At 38.3% G+C, this 25,061-nt stretch overlaps 1 protein-coding gene across 3 annotated transcripts in view; it reads right to left on the bottom strand.

Annotated features, from left to right (window-relative positions):
* Positions 1–23,854, bottom strand: part of LOC142037288 (septin-2) — a 40,553-nt gene extending 16,699 nt beyond the window's left edge. For 2 of the 3 annotated variants that reach the window (XM_075041565.1, XM_075041564.1), the window contains exons 1-10: positions 23,673–23,772; positions 18,055–18,107; positions 16,837–16,936; positions 15,217–15,303; positions 14,455–14,578; positions 9,508–9,642; positions 8,917–9,034; positions 2,680–2,781; positions 1,702–1,847; positions 579–662 (exon numbers count right to left, since the gene is read on the bottom strand). In XM_075041565.1, the coding sequence (XP_074897666.1) occupies positions 579–662; positions 1,702–1,847; positions 2,680–2,781; positions 8,917–9,034; positions 9,508–9,642; positions 14,455–14,578; positions 15,217–15,303; positions 16,837–16,936; positions 18,055–18,107; positions 23,673–23,751 (1,028 nt within the window). In that variant the 5' untranslated portion in view covers positions 23,752–23,772. The other variant, XM_075041566.1, reaches the window with a different exon arrangement.
* Positions 23,855–25,061: the final 1,207 nt, after the last annotated feature.

The following is a 25,061-nucleotide window of genomic DNA, read 5'->3' on the forward strand; positions in this document are numbered from 1 at the left end:
AAAGATACAGCACAGATAGATGCAGATTTTTTGCATTAAGTTGCCAAGGACAGAAGCCTTTCCAAGAAAAAAAAAAACCAACCAAAAAAAACCCCAAACCCACACACATTACCAAAAAAAGATTGTTTGGTCTAAACTTCTCTCTAGCCCTATATGAAGGGGCAAGAGAACAGCCACCATCGCAGTGCTGCAATAACTGGAGAAGCAACATCCTACCCAATCAGATAAGCTGGGGCCTATTTAAATGTGCCCACTAGAGTTTATTTTTAACAAGTAGTCATCATTAAATAAAAACCTATCTTGCTCGCAGCCCACTACTTCTTTATACACATTAAAAGCATAGAGAAAAGGGAATGGATACAAAACCAAGAACAGCTGTTTGTAAGCATGGCACTTTGCTACATATTACTCCTCTTCAAGAAGAGCATTTTATACAATTTTCAGTAACTCCATAGATTGAAATCTCATGAGAAATAATTAGTTACAGGTGGGATTAGTTAAGAGGACAAGCAAGTCGAACGTCACAGTGGAAGGAGAGACTCACAAGGAGCAGAGCCCAAAGGCACACGCATACTTACTTGCCAGTTCGTTTTAGCCTCTCTGAACGGAAGTTCTCATAGTGCAAATCTTGGGTTACCTCCTGCAGATCCTGCATGTGTGTTCTAGAACATGTAAAGGGCTATTGAACACTTTCTCCTTCTTGTCAAAGGGAAGAAAAACACTCTTTTATCTTTTATTTTTGTTGTATACAATGGATGCATTTACTGGAAAAATAATCCTTACAGACCAAGCTTGCCATAAACCTAGCCAGAACACTGCTTTCATTTTTATTGGTCTTTAATTCATACTTAAGTGCCCTCCCACCAATATTCTTCAAAGACCCAAAGTATGCTGTCCTCCTCTTGTTCACTAATTACTTTATAGGGGTTGTTTATACCAGTCTTTGCAGTATTAAGAACCTTGCAAAGACAGTTATTCAGAAAGATATTTTAATTCCTAAAGCATTTTATGACTCTTAAGTGCTATTAAGTATAGTTTGTAACTGAGAATTAGGTGGAGCTCCTTGGCTCACATAACAGCTGATGTTGCTTAACAATTTCCAATTGTCAAAAAAAAAAAAAAAGGAAAAAAAATGCTTGCTACCAATGACCAGCAGAGGGCAATCCCTGCCCAGTAGAGACTGAAATCAGAAATGCACAACAGAATTCCATTTACAACAATAGTGAGACATCATTAAAAAAACCACTTCATCCACACAGGCAAAATACCCGTATCAGCCAAAATCATAAGGGGCGGGGTATCATATTTAACATAGGTTTTCCTATACTGCCAAGAAAACTAAGCTTTGCCTTTAGAATTGTCTTCACAGTTCAATCAATCACTTTGAGTAGTATTTTAAAAGCCTCTCTGCCCCACCCACTGCACTATAACAAAACTTCAATTTACATGTAAAGCTATCAAATCAGTTCACATAAGGCATAAAAACTGTCACATATATCTGGTAATGTAAAATATAGAAAATACTTTCTGAAGTCAGAGATCAGAGGATTACAGCAGCAAAACAAGCTGCAGGGGGGCTAAATAGTCACTCTACACTGCCATCAGAGCTAGTTTTGAATTAAGGAGCTCATGTTCTTATAACTCTAGTCATTGTAACAGTTATGTCACCACAGGAGATGGGATAATTTTACCATTACTTACACCAGCATTGTGCGCAGTTTAAGGAAATCATTGTGCTCTGGATTTTCAACTTCAACAACTCCCCAGGGATACAGACGGCCTCTGATTTTTTTCCCTTTCACCTCAATAAGTTGATTGGATCCAATAACAGCAAAGGGAATGCTAGCCTAGTTGAGATAGAGCAAAACAAGTTACTGTTTTGATTTTGGACTAGTCACACTTTTTCTGTTTCTTTTTTTTTTTTCTTTTTAAAAGAAAGCACAAAGACTTTTAAGTAACAGACGGAAGAGAGGGAAAAGAAATGCTGACAAATGCACCCTGCTAAAATCCTTCCACATCAGAAAACCAACAAATCCTATTCTAGGCAATGCAACCTCTCATTAACAACACCTGTAGTTCTGTTAGGATCAGTTTGTCTTAACAGAGGCACAAAAGGAAATTACACTTTGCTTTAGGAACACTTGACTGTTGTTTAAGTACAGTTTGGGCATAATGTGTCATCTGACATAACACCATGCATGGAGAACAGCCAACAGAAACATACTTTAGATACAGATTAAAGTAGCTACTGAGAGAATTTCAGATACGTTCTTCAAGCACCTTTGCAAGTTACACAGCACAAAGAGGAAATGACTTTGGTAAAACCTTTATTATCTGCTCTAACAAGAGGAAAGTTGTTAATTAGTACAGTAACCATAACACACACACATTCTCTCTCTTTGCTTGCATGTTAAAAGGTCTGAGTCAGAAAACAGACTGCAAATCACAGTTCTTGGTGAAGAGTTGCTTACATTTAAAAGAGAAAAGAAAAGATAGTCATGACACTACATTTGGAATTCTGATGAAGCAGAGACTGGAATAAAAAGTATTATAATTCAGAGTCAACATCCAAAGAAAACTTGAATTTTCAACACTTTATAAAGGAATAAAGTACCTTTAAACATACTGTAGGCTTGAAGAAATACTGCAGCAAAATAATAAATTAGGAGCGAAACTTGCCTTTAAAACTCTGGTTTGTTCTTTAAACTCCTCATCTTCGTCAGAATCTGCATCAGGGAGCTGATAAATCCTAATGCCATGTTCAGAAATCTCATCCAGAACCTTAAGTTTACAAAAAAGGAAGAATAATAAATTATTTCATTGAAGAGGTATTAAGTTGAAAATATATACAATTGAATTACTACACTGTCACATCTAGAAAACTCAGAACGTTTTTCTGCTTTAAGTAGTTTAATAGCGCTTGGAAAAAAAATCATTAGCAGAAATTGCTATTACTTATGCTTTGAGTTTATGTACTACCAAATTAGTTTATGTCCTAGAAGACTATCTTACATGGCATTAATTCCATTCTACCTATGAAGAAAAAAACCCAGCATTTTTCATTTGTTCTTCATTCAACAGAGACTTGAACCTCAAGTCTCTAAATATCCTGGAAAGAACAGTACAAGGTATACAAGCACACAGCAAGCAACCTACATGTTTTGAGATATAAGAAAGGAATACTAAGTAGGAAATCAATCAGATCCTTAAAATGAAGAAAGAAAGCGTATGCTAGACCTGGTTGGATTTTTAATATTTTATTTTACTATTGCAAAAAAAGTATCTTAAAAACATCGCTGAGATTTGCTAACTACAGAGATTCTCTTTTGAAGAGCTCACTAACAGGCATTTTAAAAAGCCAAAACATTTGCTGAGATTACCTCTGAATTAAAGGTAAATGTTTGTAATCTATGATACAATCTGAAAAATCAGAAATGGCTAAACATGAACAGCAACTCACCTGTCTGTCCACTCAAAGAGAAACAGACTCACTGACTAAATGCATTTTGTGACATTCCTAATGTATGCTTCTTTGCATATGACCTTAACTAGCATATTTTTGTGCAGTGATACAGAAATAGAGATTTAAAATAAGCATATCAAGATGCAACTAAGGCCTTCAGACAACAATCTGTAGCTGTACTTGGGGAATAAACATCAGAATTAGAACACTATTTGCTATGAATGTTAGCTGCATAACTAATAAAATATTTGTAATACAATGTACTCTTGCACAGCATTTTTTGAAGACTAACAAATACACACCTGACTCAGTGTCCAAAGTGCCAAATAACACAGGCTTAAAGATTTTTAAAAAGGCACAAAAGATAAATGCATTTTTAGGGAACATATCAAGTAAATCATTAAAAAAAAAAACAACAGAAGATTTACATGGAGGATAATACAGACGCAGCCAAAACTAAAGTGAAGTTAATATGAAAAAATAAGTAAAAGCAATGAATTTGGAGAAGAGATTCATTAGTTACAGCATCAAAACCATGCAGCCAAAGTGTATTTTCATGTATTTGATGCGTACAAAAATTTAAAAGACAGTGCCTATTGTCTCTTGAATCAGAAAGACAAAAGCTTATTATCCACTTAAACTGGAGAAAGTTATTCAAAATCCACTAAGAAAAAAACCATCCATAAACAATTTTCTTTATTGTCACTAATGTCCAAGATTAACATAAAAAATAGACTATCTGTATTCCTGTATACATCCTTTTCCTCATGAAACCACTGCAGGGATAAGCAGCTAGCATAATTCCAGGCCTTTGGCAGTTTCAAAAGGTGGTACAAGTCAATCCTTTCTTCAAAACTGAAGAGAATTCTTCTACTGCCATACTATTAAAAATATTTAAGTCAGAAAACCCATCAAATGCACTATTTTCTTTCACTGAAGTACAGTGGTATGAGGAGAGCATGAAGAATGCTGAGATTCCACAATAACTCTCTTCAAAGGGATCTTAGATGTCTCAGCAGAAAAAGGTTAACTCTGCAAACTTCCTAGATTAGCATTCCCTAATGAATTACAACTGTAACCCCACAACTGGCATCTGAACCAAGCAGCAGCATTATTACTGCAGTAATGAACTCTTACAGTAGACAAAGTCTGGGCAAAATCAAGGCTGAGGGGATGTTGAGGTAATCATAAAAACATTCAGAAAATCCTATGTATGGACCTGTGCTGTCATTACTACATATATAACTGGACATTAACTTGATAACACAATTACAACCAGACTTCAAATAGATGAGAGGTCTTAATAAGCCTTCTCATAGTATTGTTGGGTTCCTCGATCCTCTGTCATGATGGCAACCAATAGCTACGGTATAAATAAAACTTGTCCAACCACAGCTTTATTATTAAACTGCTGTTTAAAATAAAACAATTCTTCCGACAAGTAGAAGAGGAATGACCATGTATGAACCACAGCTATTCCCATGACAATGTTTTCCTACCAGGTATATAAACATCCCCCACACTCATACACATGCACACACTGAATAAAATATTATGAGCCTCCACCTACACAGAGAGCAATACTTTTAAAAGAAAAAAGAAATTTGGGAATAAGTGTTGCCAATAAGCAATTAACAGTTGCATACACACAATCACATTTAAATCAATGCATGTTGTTAGTGTTTTGCAAAATGGAAGTTAACTAAATTGTCACCAAATGATAATAAAAGATGCACAGCTGGTATAGGTGGGGCAGTGCTGCAGTGCAATGCCTTTAAGTAGCTGCATAAAACAAGAAAGCACATTTAACCTGGCTGAGATCTTAAAGATAAAATGCAAGTGAAACAATAACGGGAAAGCCAACAACAAGGGGTGCTAGAATAATATATTACAGCTGTTAAACCTAGTGCTTTCCTGAAAGGAAAAAGAATTGCAATAAAAACAAACTGTATTTTATGGTCCTAACAATGAAACAGCATTTTGCTTCTTCAAATCTGAATTTTATTGGCCTCAGAGGATTCTGTGTTCCTAAAGATTAGCCTTCCCATGGGAAATAAAAAAAAAGTCAAAATATTAGTTCCCCTCTCATGAAGTCATTCTTTTGAGCAGGTTTCCTTAGCAGCCTTGCATGGCACAGCTTGTGAAACTGCCTTGCATTTCTTCCCACTTAAGAGTTTTAAAAAATAACTTTGAATTCCAGAAAGACCAAACAGGAATTACTCCAAGCTGGGTTTCCTTTGCAAGTACCCCAAACTGATCTTGCTGCTTAGTCCAAAGCGGCAAAACAAAAACATTTTACTTTAGATTGATGGCCAAATGGCAGAAACATCTAAAAAAAAAAAGAAAAAAAGAAAAAGACTTCAAGCTGCGTCAGCAAAGCAGGATTTTGATTTCTATTCTTGATTAGAGATTCTGTTAGCCAAGATGCTTTGAGTTAGAACAATATACAGTAGCTAGGCTTTCAAAGCTTTGGAACCACATTATACATTTGACTTAGTATAAACTCAGTTTGTAGAGTGACCTTTGCCAGCAGTACAAAAATAATGAAGACTTGTTTACCTGTTTCCTAACCACTCCCTGAGACTACGGCATAAGTGTCATTCATCTCGTTATATTTAGCCAATGCATAAATGTGGTGTCCATGTATGTAAGTCAAGACTGTTTTAAAGACTAGTTAGTTAAAAGTAACTTTGCTCAAACTAGGAAGAACTAGACATGGATTGGCACTGAATATGGTGAAGAGAGTTTGCCTTTAAATTAATCTGTTTATCACAGGATGTGTAAACTGGGATTCATCTCCATCTTCCACAATAACTGTGCATCATAAACCCTCAATCTAATATCACTTACAGAATTGTACTGAAAAACAAGCAATTCCAAATTCACACTGGGAAACATGTTTGCTTGTGCTACTGTCATGTTTCACCTAAAATCCAGTTTTAACAATACACAGAAGCAAATGTCAAACAGCATTTGCACTATACCGTACTTGACCCTAAGAGACACCACCAAGCAGCAGATAAAAACAGCACAGAAGAAAGAGTCCCAAAACAACTACAGCAAATATTGAAATCTGGTAAGAGTACATTCCTCTTCATTTCACTTAAGAACTGCTTTTGTGAAAGATGAGTGTAGCTAGAACCTATTTTATATCAGTTTATTTTATGTTTTTGAACTGACAAAGCAGAACATTCAGATTCCCACTGAATTATATTGTCAAATAATTAACGCTCCATTTAAATGCCTACTTCAAATCTTTCAACATCATTCTGCTATCAAATGCTGAACTAAAAAATAAGTACCTATGAAAACTGAGCCTGAAGGACACTGCTGAAAGATCAAATACAGTTTCTTTATAAAAAGTAGCAGTTCCACAAACAATATTATTATCAGATAAAAATCTTTCACCCAATTAGTACAGACACAGAAAAAGAGAAGTGATAAAACCAGCATAAGCAGCCACATCTCTGCTTTGTTCTTTCCCTATGAGTTCTTTCACTTTGCCCACAGTACCTGTTATCTCCTCATAGCATTTGTGGAGGAACAAAATAAAAGCTCAAGAGCCAAGACAGAATTTCTCCCAGCAAGATCTAGAGGTCCTTTTTAACTCAATGAATATGAATGACTTTTTTTTTTACCTTCCTTTTTTCACCTAGTTCACCACAAAGCTGGTCACTTTTGTATAAACACCTCTCCCACTTTCAGTGAACGTTTGCCTACATTGTGTACAAGGTTCCTACAATCACAACTGTCTTCACTTTATACTCCTTCAGATACAGAGGATTTATTCCATTTCTTGGGCAAGTTTTCTTACATCACTGAGCTTTATACAAACAAAACAGCAACACCAGCAGTACCTTACCTTGCCAAATTGTAGTTGCTTACATGCCTACACAAACCACAGTCACACCTTTAATTGTGACACTGGTCCACCTCAAAAAAAAACCCAAACAAATCTTCTGAATTTAGGTTGAGTTCAGCTAATGTACTATTTTGTAAGCATGATTTTAACTATACTATTTCCCCAGTTAAATAAAGCTGTACTCCCTCCTCTTCAAGAAAACAGAAAAATACCCACACAGAAAAGCCATTGGAATAAAGATCCAATAGCCATGCTAAAGGACTACTGGAAGCCAGAGGATCACAATCAAAAAAATCTGTCATGCCCTCCATGAAAATCAAGAAGTGTTAGTATAAAATGATATTAAGATATAAAAGATTAAGATATAATCTTACCATGAAAAAAGTTTGCATACTTTGGTGCAAAGTATAGACTGCATTTTAGAAGTACTAATTATCTCTATACTCCTCAAGGCATAAGTTATTAAACTTGTAAAAATTCACAGGCTTTGTAGAGTTCAAATCTGTTAGACTTTACAACTGAATGTACTGGTTTTGAGTCAATAGAACCTGAAAAAAAGCTTCTGATCTCAATAAATTTTACTGAACCACCTCTCGCATAATATAATCTCACAACCTACCTATTCCTTTCTTTAACAAGGAAGGTGCATGAAGTCATTCTGAATCAAGAGAATAAACCAGGAAAGACTGAATATTTGCATTCATTGGCCAGATTATTCTATGATATTAAATGAAATTAAATTTAAGGTGAAAGGCTTGTACAACCACAAATATGTACTTTATTCCTGTAGAATTCACTATGCCATATTTGGCAGTGGCTGGCCTGTCTTGGAAAGGTTTGGCAAAAAAAAAAAAATTCGAGACTGCAAGTAAACCTTCCAATGCAAAAAGATTTACTTTAGTACCACTGTCTGGAAAGCCCTTTTCCAATGCAATGCTGACTATGTCCTGGCAGTTCTCATGAACAGATAACCTAGTAGGAAAAAGACATATACAAGATGACATACATGTTTCTGTAACAACAGAGCTACAAAAAGCATCATGCTAATATATTAGCCTAACTGTCCTGCCTCTATATTAGTGTTTTAGTTTGTATCATGGGGGCACTTATTAAGCAAGTTTCCAATCACCCCCAACTTAACAGCATTTTGCTACAAACCATGCAGCACAGTTAGAGTAGGCAAACCAAGTTTCTTTTCGATCAAACTAAAAATACACTCTCAGACCATATCTAATGCACTGCCACCACTAATGGGCATTCAGTCCACCGGACTAAATGAGAGCTAGTCTGAAACTTCTACACACTACATGCATTTCAGGATGATTTGAGCCCTCATTACAATCATTTTGCTCAAAACGTGTTCTATTGGGGTGCACTGCTTGCTAAGATAGATGAACCAAGAATGGCCAGATTCTTAGCAAGCGTAACTGGTAAAGCACATCAGACTTCAGTGAAGATTTCCCACCTCACACTTCCTGAAGATTAGGTCCTTGACCAATATCATTCAGCCCTCTTCAGTTTGATTTTACTTTATATTTGGCTTTAACACTGTATGGGTTGCATTGAACTCATGATCAAGTGTTAGACCTACTCTTCTCTTCAGCCTTTCTCTCTCCTTCAGCGTCAGTGTGTCAGCCTTGGCAATCACAGGGACAATGTTGACTTTTCCATGAAGAGCCTTCATGAATTCTACATCTAATGGTTTCAGCCTGCCAACAAGTAGAAAAAAATGGGGAAAAAAAAAAAAAGGGTGTGTGTGTTTTTTGTTTGTTTATTTTTTTAAGAGACCAAATGTATTAAAAATTATTTATTTCAAGTATCTACATAAATAGTGTTTCCAGAATAAATTAAGTCAGAGCACTTGCTTATCAGCATGGCTGTGTAAAGGTTGAAGTGTAATTAAAATTGTCACTATAAGATAAATTGGGTATTATTAGCTCTTATGTTTCTGGGTGATAAACAACATAATAACGACTGCTTCAAAACAATATTAAATGCCAAAAAGGGGACAAAGCAGAGGAGAGCATTAATCCCCAAAGACCATTTTAATTGCATTGGCTAACTGACAGTGGGGGAAGTAACTCAGTTAACATTAAAGTTAAGTTTCCAGTTCAAGTAATGAACAGACTTATGAACAAGATATAACACCCTAAAATACAAGAGCTCAAGAGCTTTTTCTTACCCATGCCCAAAGGGAGAGATGAAGTAAAAACAGCAATGGACTCTGTTGTCTATAATGTGGCGCCTGTTTAGACCGCTCTCATCATGAAGGTATCTTTCAAACTGGTTGTCAATGTACTGGATAATTGTTTTGAAGCTGTGGTATGAGGTGGGGGAAGAAAGAGAGGCATCTTAGATCGGCTTTAAAATAATAAAAAAAAGAATTATGAAAATATAAGAACAGGAGGAGAATCACACTTCTAAGAACGTTTCTGTTACAAAAATTCAACTTCCTAGCACTGTATCTACTACTGAGGAAAAGTATTTTGATAATGCAAAAAGATATTTTCATAGTAACCACCAAGTATCTATTTATGCCTAGAGCTACTTTCAAGTGTTACTCTGTCCACTGGATAATAAGGTCAAGTGCAAGCTCAGAAAAAAAAAAGCACTCAGTGCTGAGACAACACAGACAGGAACAGAAGATTGAGGATTTTTCTGCTTTTTTTCTGGGGGTAAAGGGTGAGGATTTGTTTTTAAACCAGCTGACAAATGACATATCCCGGATATCCTCTTGATTTACAACCCTGACCCTAGAGCTAGGTTTCTATAGCTACCTATGAAAATTCTGGTAGTCTAGTCTGTTTGAATTAACTACAAATACATTTGCAAGTCATGCACTATAGCATCATGATTTTTTAAGCTATTTTGGTTACATTACAGAATCCTTTTCTGTTGGCAAAGAAACATAATTCCTACTTAGTTCAAGGCAATTTAAAATATGCACTACAAAGAAGTGAAGGAACACAAAATTTATACACATAGATTAATCAGATACAAAGAGCAGTGACTAGAGAAAACACAGTGCGTTACTAAGAAGATTGTTTTATGATATTCCAGAGCATGTAGACACCTGCAAACAACATTAATGTAAAAGGACACTATATTAAGTACTGCAGGGGAAGGGAAATGAACACACTGATGAAGATAAGATTAGGCAGATGACTGTGTCATGAACATATCTTGAATTACTTGGGGAAAAACTGAACAGAAAGCTTAACTTGAAAAATAGAATTTCTGTTGATGCGAAAGTGCAAACTTGACTAGAGAAATTTGAGGAAACAGACAAAAGAACATAAAAAAAGAATTAGTCATCTGGAAAACGAACACATAGACTGATGGCAAATACTGTGACAGGCAGTGAAATTCAACCCTGGGCTGCGTGGCTGTAATGAAGATCATGAAAGAAAGTAACCAGAATGATGGAAGAGATCCTGGAGGGAATTTGATTTTCCAAAGTTGAGTGAGCTTTTCAGTCTAGGAGGAATAAATCCATAGTAGAATATATATACACACACATCTATATCTTTGCAAGATTTGCACCGTTATAAGCCATACTACAGAAGACAACACAGCAAAACATGGAATTTATTCAGTTTTGACCTTAGTGCTGCTCAAGTCTTTAAGGACCTTAAGCATCTTAATACCTAAATATGTTGAAAAAGGACAACATAGTTTATGTTCCTGTTGATCTTAGATACTCTCCTCTTAGCTGGTGAAAGGTAACAAGACTGAAGACCTACAAATATTAGGACAGAAACCAAGCACAAACAATGGGAAAACAACTATCACACACTTCCCTGGCAATGTAATTAGTTTACGTGCAGTTTTCTAGCTCTAATAGCTATAATTTTCCCTATAAATATGGCGTTAGTGTCCTGTACCTCCTGACTTCCGGGAAACACCTGGCTCACACCACTGTGCTATCATTACGTTGGAGATAGCACATCCTGTATTGTAACAGCAAACAACACAACGGTTGCCTTTAAGCCCATTGGGGGAAAATGAACGATATTACCAAGCTGCCAGAAACCACAAAATACAACTTAACATAAACCAGTAAAAAAAAGAAAGTTAGCAGCAGCCAGAAAGTAGTTACCAAAGAATGATCTGTGACACTGCAACCAAGATGAAATGAGGTATATGATCAGCAACACCTAACGAGTTAATCTGTAGACTGTTCTTTGTCAACCATCCTTTTGATGCCAGATTTGATCCCAAATCTGTGCATGAAGCAATTTTTTTTTTCATCCCCCCCCTTAGATCCTTTCTCTTCTGTCTGATGAAAGATGTTACTTTAAGGACAAGCTTTTCTCATGATCCCAATGTCCTTATGCACAGAAGAGCCATTCTATGCTTCAAACTTCCCACCACAAAGAATTTTGCTGTTCTCCAAACACATGCCTAAGCTGATGCCAAGAGCAATCCTAGGTGTAGTTTGATTCTAGAATACAGAACTCCAGCTAGCACTAAACCTTCACACAGAATCTAAACAATTATCACTATGGTTAACTGCAGTTATCATCTACCTCTTCTTACAGGCCATTTTAAGTACAACAGCATTTGGAAAACAAAAAATAATCAACTTTATAGATTTAGTACAACACATTCTCTAATAACTCATTTACCAGTCCAACATTGTTATTCTTCCAAGCCGGGAGACCCACTGGCCAAACTCCTGACAACACATAATCCTTACTAGCACTTCTTCTGTGATAGAAAATACATAAAATTGACCCTCAGCTCCCATCCTTGAAAGTCAAACTCTAAAATTAAGCCCCTTCGTCAACGCAAAGACAGACATCAAAAGCCATTAGGAAGCCTGCTCAGGATGAAGATACTTGAAACAGGACCAGTGATTGCTGCTTCCTAGAGACATCGTGTCAGTTCGATTTACCTCTGTTCAAAACTAACCTTAGTAAAATTCATCACTCTGGAAAACAGTTAGTCTGCACAAATTGCAGCTTTCCCCCAAAAAAGCACTTTATAAAACTTGGATCGAGAGCAGCACCATCCACTTGTTAACCATAATTGCAGTAAATGCTCCTGAACACAAACATAAATTCAAGAACACGAACTTGCTGCTTCCTCTGAATTAGCAAGGAAGGAAGGTACTTGAAGTGGGTTAGTCTTGACTACAGTTTTAAACAAAGAGTCTATCCATCGAAGTCCCTATGACATCCTGTAAAGGCTAACAGACTTTGTCAAAATGACACTCCTCATGGCTCAAAGTCTTTTATGTGGCATAAGAAAATGAGACTAGAGACAGACAATTAAAATTAACTGCATTTTTTTATTTTGTAGTATGTAAGTACTATTTGTTCCCGTACTGTATTTTGATGATTAATATTTGTCACAGCAAATGAAGTATAAACCAGTAAATTGTTCTACTGGTCTGAATCATCATGGAATGACTCTATTTAGCAAGCCTCTGAAAAGAAAGGGGAAAAATCTGAACACGTAGGTCTCTAAGAAACATCTTAACAGAATAAACAAAGGGCATTAGAACACAATCAACAGGAAGAGCTCTACGTAACACAATACATGGGCTGCAGAGCTCTTAGCTCCAGCGGAAGGAAGCTCTAGTCAACAGTGAACAAAATAAGCAAGACCATGCTGCAGTCCAGAAAGATGCCTTAGTGTTATTCCAAAAGTTCAATTATTTTTAACTTAATAAAGTAAGAAAAGTGGGAGGAAAATAAAAATCCCACTACAGCTTCACTTTCAAACTCTCATTTAGTATATTATGTAACTTCACTGCCTTTACTTTTGCTGTTTCTACAGTACACCATAGAAAGAAAAGAAAAAACACATCTGAATGTTCTTCAGAATGTGCCAGATAACACAGCATTCTGTCAAGAAAAAATTACAAAACATTCTATTAGCATTACAGACATTTATTTTATCAGCTATTTGCCTCCTTCCTGATCTTCAACTTACAGTGAAGAACTCAAATCAACCAGTATTAGCTTTATGCTCCCTTTCTCTGCACAGGGACTCTTTGTTTGCCTTAGGACTGCTACCACCACCACAAAAAGGTGTCAATAAAAATCAATGGCTAAGCAAAATAAATATTATTAGCACTTCTTAAAAGACAACCAAATCGAAAGTCAAAGTTTAGCTTCTAGTTGCACTGGAATAATTCAGGCATCCTAGTAAGCACATTAATATATCTTATCTTTATTTGAAAAAGGTTATCACAAGATCAGTTTTCCACAGTTAAAGTGCACAAGGACAATGATTTGGAAATTACATTTATGAACAAACTTATTAATTCTAATTTTGTTACAAACCCCCCAGTTCCTTCATAGCTATTTTACCATTTTCTTTTCTCATGATCTTTATGCTAAAGCAATTACATTTGTTGTCCAGTATATTTGCAGACAATTGTTTCAGCCATTAAAGATTATCAGTGATATTTAGGTCAGAGAGAGTGAAGTAGTAACTGATCATAAAAAAAAATATGCAGTTATATCCAAATTGCTAGTAGTACATATAAAGGACAGGGAATGAAAAGTAGTCTTAAAATACGGAAACTGGATGGGGCAGAGACACAGAAAGTAAAAGACAAACAAAAAAATTCCCTCCACCAGAATTCTGCCCTATGAGAGCAGCTATGGAGACAAAAAGTTGACTACAGTTGTCACAGAGAACCTTACTGGAGGAAAGGCCATTAATTTTGAAGGAGAATCACAGACAGCCTAGAGAACACTAGCCAAACCTTTTGGAAACATAAAAAGGTGGTTAGAAAATTGAAACAGGAAGTTGTACAAAGTAATACAGTTTTACTAGAGATCTGTATTTTAGGCAACAAAAATAAGAGAAACTTGATTTGAAAACTCACACAAACTAAATGATCATGCCACTGATGATATGAAGATGAGCACCCAGAATGCTGAAGTACTTAAAAATTGTGTTCAACTGCAAGGACTCAGAAAAGACCCTCTACCATGAATTCAAGATAATCTTCAATTAATGTTAAGAATAAAAAAACCTGTTGCTTCCTTTTAGTACAAAGTTATCTAAAGATCATCAGCTGAATCACTTAAGTGCAGAGAGACAGACTCACTAGAGTAGTGTTTGCGCAAGATACAAACTCTATCAAGCAAAGCAGTATCTACACACGTACCAGTCCTGGCTGTTAATGGCATCTCCGTATCCTGGTGTGTCAACTACCGTTAAACGCAGTTTCACCCCTCGCTCCTCTATCTCTACTGTAGAAGCTTCGATTTGAACAGTTCTCTCTATTTTCTCTAAAATAAAAAACACATTTTGATTGTTATTATGCCTATCAGTTGTTGCAGAAACCCCTGCAGGGGAGAGCAACAGAAGAGAAAATGCAAGCTGAAGTATATTGTAACCTACATGACATAAAATATTTTAAAGAAAAAGCCAAGCTAGCTAGTCAAAATTTACCACCACATTTTTGTAAATAAACAAGAAACAATGAACTAAAGGGGGATTTACTCATGACAATATGCAAAAATAAAATGATAATACTCAGAAGCATGTTAGATTCTTTGTCAAAAGGTGTTTACACCTCTAACCACTATTTAAGGCATGACAGGCAAAAAAAACTTAAGAGGAAATGGGGATTAGAGCAAACCCACATTTAGGTGTATTGACACCTAAAAGGTTTGGGGGGGTTGTTGTTTTGTTTGGTTTTTTTAATATAACAATTGATGAAGAAACAACAAAAGCTGAGTTTCTGAAAGGAAATATAAATGAGAAAATGACAGCTCAAAAAATATAATTTGGAGGGTTAAAATACATCTAGACAGCATGAAAAAAGGGTCTCATGTGAAGTTATCATCAGAATGAAGCAACGTTAACTGAAAGAACATGAAATTTCATAGGGTATGTGCTGGAGGAACTGCAAAACCACATTTACCTGCAGCTCCAGGAATATAACGTTCTGGATAAAGATCAGTCAGGAACAGACTGTTAATTAAAGTGGATTTTCCCAAGCCAGACTCACCTACAAACAAAATAATTCAGGTTATTAAGTATGTACAACTTTTACTCCAGGCTTTTTAAAACACCTCCTCTTTCCCCAAGCCCACATTATGGAGGAAAAATAATTTGTTCATCAGGATCACACCTTACTTTTTGAGATAAAAACATCAAAGGTTCACCTAAGCACTTTAAAAACACAGGAAAAACAAGCCTCCAGTGTTTTTATAAATGTTACATGAAAATGCTAAGTTTACTGTAACAGATTTCAAAATAAAAGCTGAAAGGTCATACAGCACTGACTATAGATCTAGAGATACTTAGATTACTTCAGGGAAATAAAAGCTTGCTTTTTTTTTTTTTTTCCATTTAAACTTACAAAATCAGGAGCTGTAACTCTCCTGTTGAAAATTTCTGACAGCTTTAAGGTTTGCCTAAGCTAGAAATTGAACATGGAACACTGTTAGGAGGAAGAATGAATAAAGCAATCCCAAACAGTTGAGCTTTGCACCCTTATAGTTACGATACATACGTCCTATGAAACATGAAACAGAAAATCATGAGAAAATTATTCAAAATTCACCTAAGAAGTTGCATAGTTCTAGAACTTCAGATCACATTAATTTTGTCCTACATCAAAATAATAAAGTTAAACCTATAAATGCAATTACTAAATCTGAATTTCAAAAAGTCACTTTTTTCCTAACCCAACGAATCAAAGGAGTCAGCATTTAGAACAACTGGCCATGTTATTTTAGATGCTACTAACCCAGTCTTAGAGATGGTAAAGGTATCTGTATTTATCATCACAAACTACATCAAATAAAACACTCTACACTTATCACAAATTACCTATTTATTTTACAGACATTGCTGAATGCTCTGTCACCAAATAATCCCAAACGGTACTACAGAGCACAGAGAATAAGAAGGAAGTGTTATGCATCTCTTCTTATTTCCATTTTTCAATAACACGCAATTCCAAGGTTAACTACTACAAAAAGGTGATAGTACTGTGGACTCGGCTTGCACTTGTATAACATTAAACCGATTCAATGCAAGTGTAATTCAACATGTCACTTACAACAGCTTTGTGCCTAAAGGCCTTCCCATCAAAAACTCCTACAGGTGCTCATTCACAGAACAGGCAAATTAAAAGTTTAGTTATAATACCAGAGTGAGTCAGTATAGAACAGCAGAAAACAGAAGAATAGCATCACCATTTCAACAGCAAGATATTCACCATGTGCATTCATGCCTTCAGTTGTGGAAATGGGAGTCAAAGAAAGATTAAGCAACTATCCCTACCATCTGACAATGAGTCAGGAATACAAGAATGTCCTGTTGGCTCAAAATCATCATCTTTAATCACTACAAATACTCCCTCCTACCAAACATGACAAAATAGTAAGATATTTAATTAGAGAGCGTATAGAGGTTCAAAACTTTTTCTTCTGTGTAACAGGCAATTGCTAAGTAGGAAGACATATATGTCTATGTGAAAGAAATTTTTGTTGTTGTTGTTTAACAGTCAAAAATACTTAAACAAGTCACTTACCAACCACCATCAGTGTGAATTCAAAGCCCTTCTTCACAGATTTCCTGTGAACCTGGTTGGGCAGATTAGCAAATCCCACATAGCCTGCCGAGTCAGAAAACTGACAAGAAAACAAAAGTTGAGTATAAATGAGATTCCCTTCCCTCTAAAAAGTTGAAACAGAGTTCAGTTGATTCTATACAATAAAGTGCAGAGGTATATAAAGCACATGGAAAAAATAGAGAATGAATCAACTTTTTGCTGCTATAGCAAGGCAGACCTTGAAACAGGTCCATTTACCAAGCAGTCTGATATCAATAGAAATCTGCTAAGTACCTTGAGCTACACATAAACAAAAATCTCCTCTTGGATTAAAAAAAAAAAATTTGCAAGCTTGCAAGAACACACTATTATTAACCTTAAACTGTAAGCATAGCTAAAAATACCTAAGATTTTAAGCTAGGGGTCAAAAATACCTGTTCAAATTTGGTATCTGCTTCTATAAAAATCAATAATGCATACACTCACATGCAGAAAAACAAGAACATTCTATAGTAATGCAGAGATTACCAAGATACAATCACGTAGAGATCTATCATCTACTCGTTAAACTGTTCACCTGTCTTCACAATGCCTAAGTTGTAACACAAAAGCAGGAAAAAGAAATGTGCCTGACAAACTTATCAAAGAGATTTGGGCTATAAAAAGGGCAGTCTGCTTCAACATCTGCTACCAATTGACTGAAAACCTAATAGGAGTCTAAACAAGAGCTGCAGCCACTTGATTTAGGGACCTATGAGCTAGCTGGAACCAAATGTTTGCTGCACAGATGAGTTTGTGATGAGAACAGTTTTTATACAATAGCATACTTCCAGTGGGGCAGGGGGGGATACAGGGGAAATCACTTAAAAGGCAATTAGTTATTTGCTAACAATCCCTTTAAAACTCACCCAGATGGGCAAAAACATTAGAAATTAAGGTTTGTCAAATGAAATTTCCTTAGGTGAAGGTACCATTCTAAATGTGTAAGCAAACACCAAACGGCTGGCAAACATCCGAAAGCCTATTACTAAAATCACATGCAAGCTCTGTTTCTACTGAACAGTGCCTTTTAAAAAACACATCTGAAGCAATAAGGTATCATTTATTCACTATTTTACCACTTCAGTAAAACCACAAGTATTTTAAGAAGACGAATAGGTTCTAAACAAAATTTTGGCTATGCAGCCATCTCTTTACCTTTACTTTTTCACCCGACTGAGACATGTTTTTGTCACTCCAAGTTTCAGACACTGGAAAACAAAATCCATAGTGCATGTTAGCTGACTTGAAGATTACATTCATTTTAATTTCAGACTGGTCAATTGCATATGATAATCACATTTTATTCTAGTAGAATGAAATGTCACATACTCAAAGATTACCAGAATAAACAAGCCACAATCAAAATGGCTGCTTCTGTGAAGCTATTCACAGGAAAGAAATTACACAGAATTATCAAACCAGCATACCTCATTTAAATACTTAGAAGTTTTAAAACAGAAAGATTCCTTTAAAACTCAAAATACTGAAATTCAGTATCTTTAAACATCTTTCATCTATCCTGTCTTTAAAGAAGGAAAAGTATCAACTGAAAGCTAATGCTAGGTATGCATGGTACTCCTGACGTAATTTTTCTTTTAAGTTCTCTGATTCTGTAATTAGCTAACAAAACCTGAAATTCATATTCTTGGTTCCAAATCCCCTACACAGAATAGACAAGGAGGTCCTTTTTCCTTCCATTTTTACCCTTTCCACTTATGAATTAGATGTTTCTTAAAGATGGTTTACAAATAGGTGAATGTAATCTAACTGTTGTCCAAAAAAATTATATTTGACAATTATGAACACATACAAAAATTCTCCTGAGAACAGGACAGCTATAGGATTTCCAGGTAAAGGTTATAACATTATTTTCAGCCACTTCAAAGCACAATCGCTGAATGTGAACACTACACCAAACATCACGGAACCTTGGCACTTGGCTAACCCACGCTGGACATGAAAATTCACCCTGATCTGAAGGCCTATCAAAAAGATTTGTTCTTTAGTTTCAGACACCAAGAACAGCTGGTTTTGGCAAGCCCTTATCTTTTTACTCAAGGATGTTAGTTGTGCTATAGATTAGATATCACAGCAACAGCGAGGCCCTTTTATTTAGAACAGCCGCAGAGCTGCCAGGAAACACAGAAGTGGCAGGAGCACTTCACAGCTTAGTTTGTTGACAACGCAGCTCTTGGCCTGGGAAAGCAGGGAAGTGACCTATGCAGGCACCTGTGTGTTCAGATAGAAATGCTTTCCTGTTGGGTAGTAGGAGTTGTTCTAGCAGGATACAGTCCAGTTTCTGACACCAGCAGTTTGACAGTCAAATCCTAGCAAAAATACACGAACCTTTGGACTAAAGGAAAAGTCGAAGTTGGCATAATTGCAACTTGGAGTTTTAAAGAAAACATGTCTTCAGCTCACATGGCATTTCATTTGCCCTGAAGCAGGCATTCCAAATCCTGGCAGCTGTGCAGACACCAGCCACCCTGTGAGCAAGGAAAGGTTTTGGTTTTTTTCTCCTCCAACTACTTTTCCCCCATACCCAGTTCATTTGCTTGCTAATGAAAGCCTAATACAGCCATTGCCTGGAAAATAGGGAGGTCCTGATCCTAATCATCTTCTGAAAGCCTCTAATTGGGTATTCCTTAAAACAGCCTGGGAAACATCCCTTAAGAATGGTTTTGAAAAAAACAGGACTTATTTGTCTTTGACCAATATGCAAGGGTTCATTCCAGCTTCCAGCCGACCAGTGTTACAGATCCTTAAAGACAGCCACAGCCTCACTGACAGATGTAAATCATTGCTCTGTCCACACCTTGTTTCTACATTTGGAAACCTCTGTCATCACCTTGTCTATAAAATCAGTAACATAATTCAAGAGTTTAGAAAAGTTCATAAATAGTCACTGAGTGCTAATGTAGATAGACCTTCTGGCCCATTTCTCACAGTAATGCCAGATGAGAAGCCCCCCAGAGCAGCTGCCTGCAGTTAAGGTGAGAAGGGGGAACAATTCAGATTTAAATATGTATGGCAAATTCTCCAATTACTTCTGCTTTAAACTGACAGTATAGTAACATCCATTGTAGCATTACCCAAACTACTGATTAAAAAGCAGAAGAGTCAAAAATGTTGTCAACTGATTATGACACATCTGGCTTCAAAATTAGTCTGTCATCTCATAAAAAGCTAAATTTATAATAAATCATTCCATGAATATAATTGACAAAGCCTGTTTCCAACCGGGCAAACTACATTCACCTTGTGTCTTACTCTGACCAAAAAGCTGCTGTAGCCAAAGCTGCAGGACAGCTGCTCTGATCACATCATGACTGCAGCGCATGCTTAAATGTCTGTGTACAAGCACCCAGTTAGTTATTCCCCACTGTATTTTCTTAGAATAGAAATATTCTAACGAAAAGTTCGCTGAACAAAAAAAAAACCCAAACAAACAAAAAAACCCCTGCTGTTCCACAACACCTAAATAAGGCACTGAGGTTCAAATGAAGCCCCAGTTATTCAGCCTCAACACATTTTGCAATTCATAATACTGCCCTCATGAGGCTTCTGAGAAAATTATTCAACCAACCAACTTTCCCCCAATGACGATGAGCTGTCTTCCTGAAGCTTTACCATATCATTACAAATCAAAACCTTAGAATTAGCAAAACAGTGTATGTTACACCTTCTTACAGCATCAAATAACTGCAGCACTTACAATATTGCTGACAAGTTATCACTTGTCAATGGACCAGACTACACTATGTATCAAGAGCTGCTGAAATCCTGATGTCCGACTGCATACAACTGATTCAAACATTAAACCAATGTGAAGTTCAGTGTCTGACAACACTCTGCATAGTCCCACATCTGGAAATTGTAGCGTTTCATTTTTCATCAATTTTCCATAATAAAATTTAAAAAAATAACAACTATGGCAAAACGGAGCAAGCCATAGCTGTTCTGTTTTCTTTAGATTTTCAAAGGACTATCTGAATCATTATGAGATAAGCAAAGCAGCACATGCAAAATATTTCAAAGAGAAAGGAATAGACAGGATACAATTGCATTAACTTGCAAAAAGCAGCAAAACTTTATTTGTAAACAATTGTTGGCCCAATTTAGCAAGTCTAGCAGAAAAAAGGGACACTATGCTACAGTATAGGGGTGTCCAAGTCTGTTTTTGAACAGTGGATAATGTAACAAAGTTTCATTTTGGATCCCAACAAATTCCTATCTTAAACAATGTGCTGTCCAGCAATCAAAGGGAGCAGATTACCACTAAATTCAGTTACAGTTGCCTCCACTACAAATACAGAGGCCTGGAACGTGCCATCCTACCGCCTTCTGGTAAGAACAGTATTCCAGTGAGAGAGAAAGAGAGGGGAAGGAAAATGGGTCATTTCCTTTGTTCCTGTCAGGATGCAAGAAGTAAACTGTTAGGAACAGGCAGACTGGGAGCTTCTTAATAGGAACTAGCACAAAGAAAACGCTATGAAAAACGTACAAGGAGTGTTTCCATATAAGGATATTAAACAACATTTTAAAATAATTGCTTTAAAGTGACCTTAACAACCACCTCTACAAGCAGAATAGCCCTCTTGCTTTATCAAATGAGGTCTCTTTCTTTCCATTGGAGATTATATAACTCTGACACTTTTAAAAAAGTATTTAATAACCTAATAAGGAACCACAGAAAGCAGTAAAAACTTAAGTAGGTTTCCAAGTGCTGGAACTGGTCTCAACAACATTAGCACTCTGAAGCCACATTTTCAGACTTAAAGCAGACAGAGAAACAGCAAGAACATGTCAGTAAAACACCAGTAAAATTTGTGGTTTCTCACAAAAAGAGCTACAAAAACCTACAAAGAAATGTCAGAGACAAGTACTGAGGCACATAATTTTTTTAAAAAATGTAACTTCTCCAAGTGTCTTGCATACAGAGAAACAAGGAAGTTATGTGAAAATTAAAGATTTCCTCATTGTATTCCAAACTGGATATAGGCATATTCAAATACAAAGCAGTTAACTTTTATTTTTGGAAGCTTACACTATCATAGTTGTATGAATCACCCAATTCTGTCAAACAACAGCTGGTCCAGCAGAGCCTGTTCTCTGTGTCATGCTTTGTTCGTAGCACGTCCTCACCTCTCCAGTTGGAAACCCCCTCCCAGAGGGTCCCAGGGAGAAGTGTCACTCCCTCTACATCAACAATCCCAGATGATTCCATTTTCCTCATTAGAAACAGATGTTACCAATTGAAGGAATCATCTTTTACACATTAACAATTGAATACATTTCTGCATTACTCTTATTCAGGAAAATGACTATATCACTTCCACCAAATACAGAATTTAACAGCAAATACAACAACCCAGCTATGGCACTTACAGGTAGATCAAGCTAAGTGTATGCCATGACTTCATTTTGATAATGCATCTGAACCAGTGACACACCATATAGATTATTACTGGGAATGAACTGCTGTTCATGAAAACTCGTAATGTTTCTGTGACTTAACAGCACACATATGCACAGCAAAGGGACTAAAGGGACAAAAAGGCAAGCACTAAGCAAGTAAGAGCAAAGAACCATGTATGAAAACTGTTCTTAAAAAGAAAAGGTCTAGAAAAAACAATACATGAATCTAGAGCTCTAATCCTAAATATTTTATTTAAAGTTCCATTTCAATGTTAACATATTACTCTAAACAACTTCCTTTCTTACTGTTATTTCAATGACTACAGTCACATAAATGCACAAAGGAGGCAATGATACCATTCACATTAATGATCAGTTTTAGTGATTATGTGTTTCCTACGCAAGCAGCTTTTGACAGTATTTCCCTAGAGTTACTGTGTCAGAGAAAAATACCGTAAAACAGACCTGTAAACGTGAAAAGCAGGGGCTTTTTTTTTTAATTAAAAAGCTAAACATATTAGCCATGATAACTCATCAGGAGATAGGCAGCTCTGCCTCACACCCACAAAGCTTAACTATAATTGTGTACATACTGGCAATGCACAGCAAACAGTGATAAGCTAGTACTTTAAATCACTTCCAAATCAGGCTTAAGTCTCATGACACCACAGAGTCTCTAACCTGCGTGTGAACACTAATTTAAGACCTAAAAAAAAATAAAATAAAATAGAGCACTTGCTCGGCCTGTTGCCAAATCAGGTATATGTCGTTCTGTGTAGCAGTGGGCCCTGCGTTTCTCCTGCAGCACCCCTGGTTCCCAGCAGTTGGCCAGGCTTGGTGTTACAATTTTAAAAACATCTGAGGAATGCCCCATGGAGACAGAACTTCCTCTTCCACCCGCGCCCCCCATCTCCGGCTACATTACGCCGGGCAGACCCCAGCAGCACGGAGGCTTTGTCCACATCTCAAAAGTCACGCGTGCCTTGCGTTACACGCAAATAAACGTGCGGGTAGAACGGCCCGCGACCCGACTGCGGGGTGCCGTGGGGTCTGCCTCCATACTCTTCTCCCCTCCTCATACTTCAGCTTCAAAAACCTCGCCCTGGGCAGCGGAGGGAGGCCGCAGCCAGGCCGCTGGGCCCACGCACGGAGCACACCCCGCCGCGGGCGAGTTCCGGGGACCGGGACGGGGCCGGGACCGGGACGGGGCCGAGCCCGTACCGCTGCCCCGCTGGCAGCTACGGCCCGGCAGGGCCAAGCCGGGCAGGGCCAGGCCGAGCCCGGCCGCGGGGCGCGGACACTGGCCGGGCGGAGGCGCCGGGCGGAGGTCGCGGCCCGGCCCCCCCGGCGCTTACCTGAGCCTGCGGCCGCTTCCGCCGGTGCCCGGCTGCCAGGCCGCGATCCGCCACCTCCCCCCGCGGAGCCCTCCCGCATCCCACACGCCACCGCGGCCGAGCGCCTCCCTACCTTCCGCACGACTCTATGGTCTAGGCCGCTTCCCAGGAGAGCAACGAGGCGCGGCTCTTGGACGAGCGAGAGGAGGGATAGAGCGTCTCCCCCGCCCCACCCGCTTGCCTGAGTGGCGGCGGGGAGGGAGGTGGCGCGGGCGGGGCGTCGCCATGGCGACCTCCCCCCAACCCCCGGAGGGGCCGCCGTCCCGGTGCGGATGGCGGGACTCGGCGTGGGAGCCGTGACGGCAGGCGTGGGTCCGGCCCTGGGCCGTCGGGAGGGGGAGCGGCTCAGCGGCGGGTGCTTTTCTCCCGGGCCTTCCCGTCGCCGGTTACTAACGGCCTCCCCTCCCCGGGGATGCCGGGTCCCAAGCAGCCGCTCCGCCGTTTCCTAAAACGCTTCCCACCGGCTGGCCCCTCGTTCCCCCGGGGGGGGGGGGGGGAGCGATGCCAGCCTGCTGCGGCCTGCGGATGTCCCCGGGGGTTCTGCAGCCAGCAGCCGGAGCTGGTCTCTGCCGGCTTTGGCCCTGAGGGCCCTGCTCCAAAATACGGAGCATCTCCTGATCCTGCTGACTTCCCAAAACAGAAGACGTGGGAGAAGGGCTCGTCTGACAGAGCCACCCCTCACGGAGGTCCCTGCACCCCGACCACGCAACATGGTAGCCAGTGCTACAGTGGTAAGGACTTTGAAACGATACAAGTCTGTATCTGTACTCCGACTTCACATCCTGCCAGCAGTACACTTGGGCATCCTTCTTGTACACAGTCTCCATCTGGAGCTACGCACACGAGTTAACCTTCAAGAATTAACACAGTCAGAGCCCATTCTGCTTAAAATATCCCCTTCTCAAATTGTTTGATTCCTATTTCCTACCCAAGTACCATTGACCTTTGAGATTGCCTCCACCTGCAGCAGGTTTTAGTGATACTCCTCACAGTGGAAAATCTTTTGGTACAGTAGGTGTGATAGCCAGGAGGAAATCTAGTTTAAACTTTGTGCTGTTTGAGTGTGATGCAGTATGTAGTACAAGCCCGTTTGGTTTTCAGCTGCTTGTCCACACATGAAGCAAATTTCCCTCCCAAAGTGCAAAAAACCCAATGTACTTGTTTTACCTACACTATTGCTATCTTCTTTTTCATGACAACATTCCCTCTGGTTAAGTGAGAGCCTTTCTGCCTTGGAAGGATTCATCACTGAAGCGGGGAGTGGGATTTTCGTCAGCAAGTTCTCTGAGGTATCAGGGACTCCAGCAGACATAAACCTAGAGTGTAACTCATACCTGCAGCCAGATCACA

Source organism: Buteo buteo, chromosome 11 (genome assembly GCF_964188355.1).
Source record: "Buteo buteo chromosome 11, bButBut1.hap1.1, whole genome shotgun sequence".
In the NCBI taxonomy this organism is placed as follows: Eukaryota; Metazoa; Chordata; class Aves; order Accipitriformes; family Accipitridae; genus Buteo; species Buteo buteo.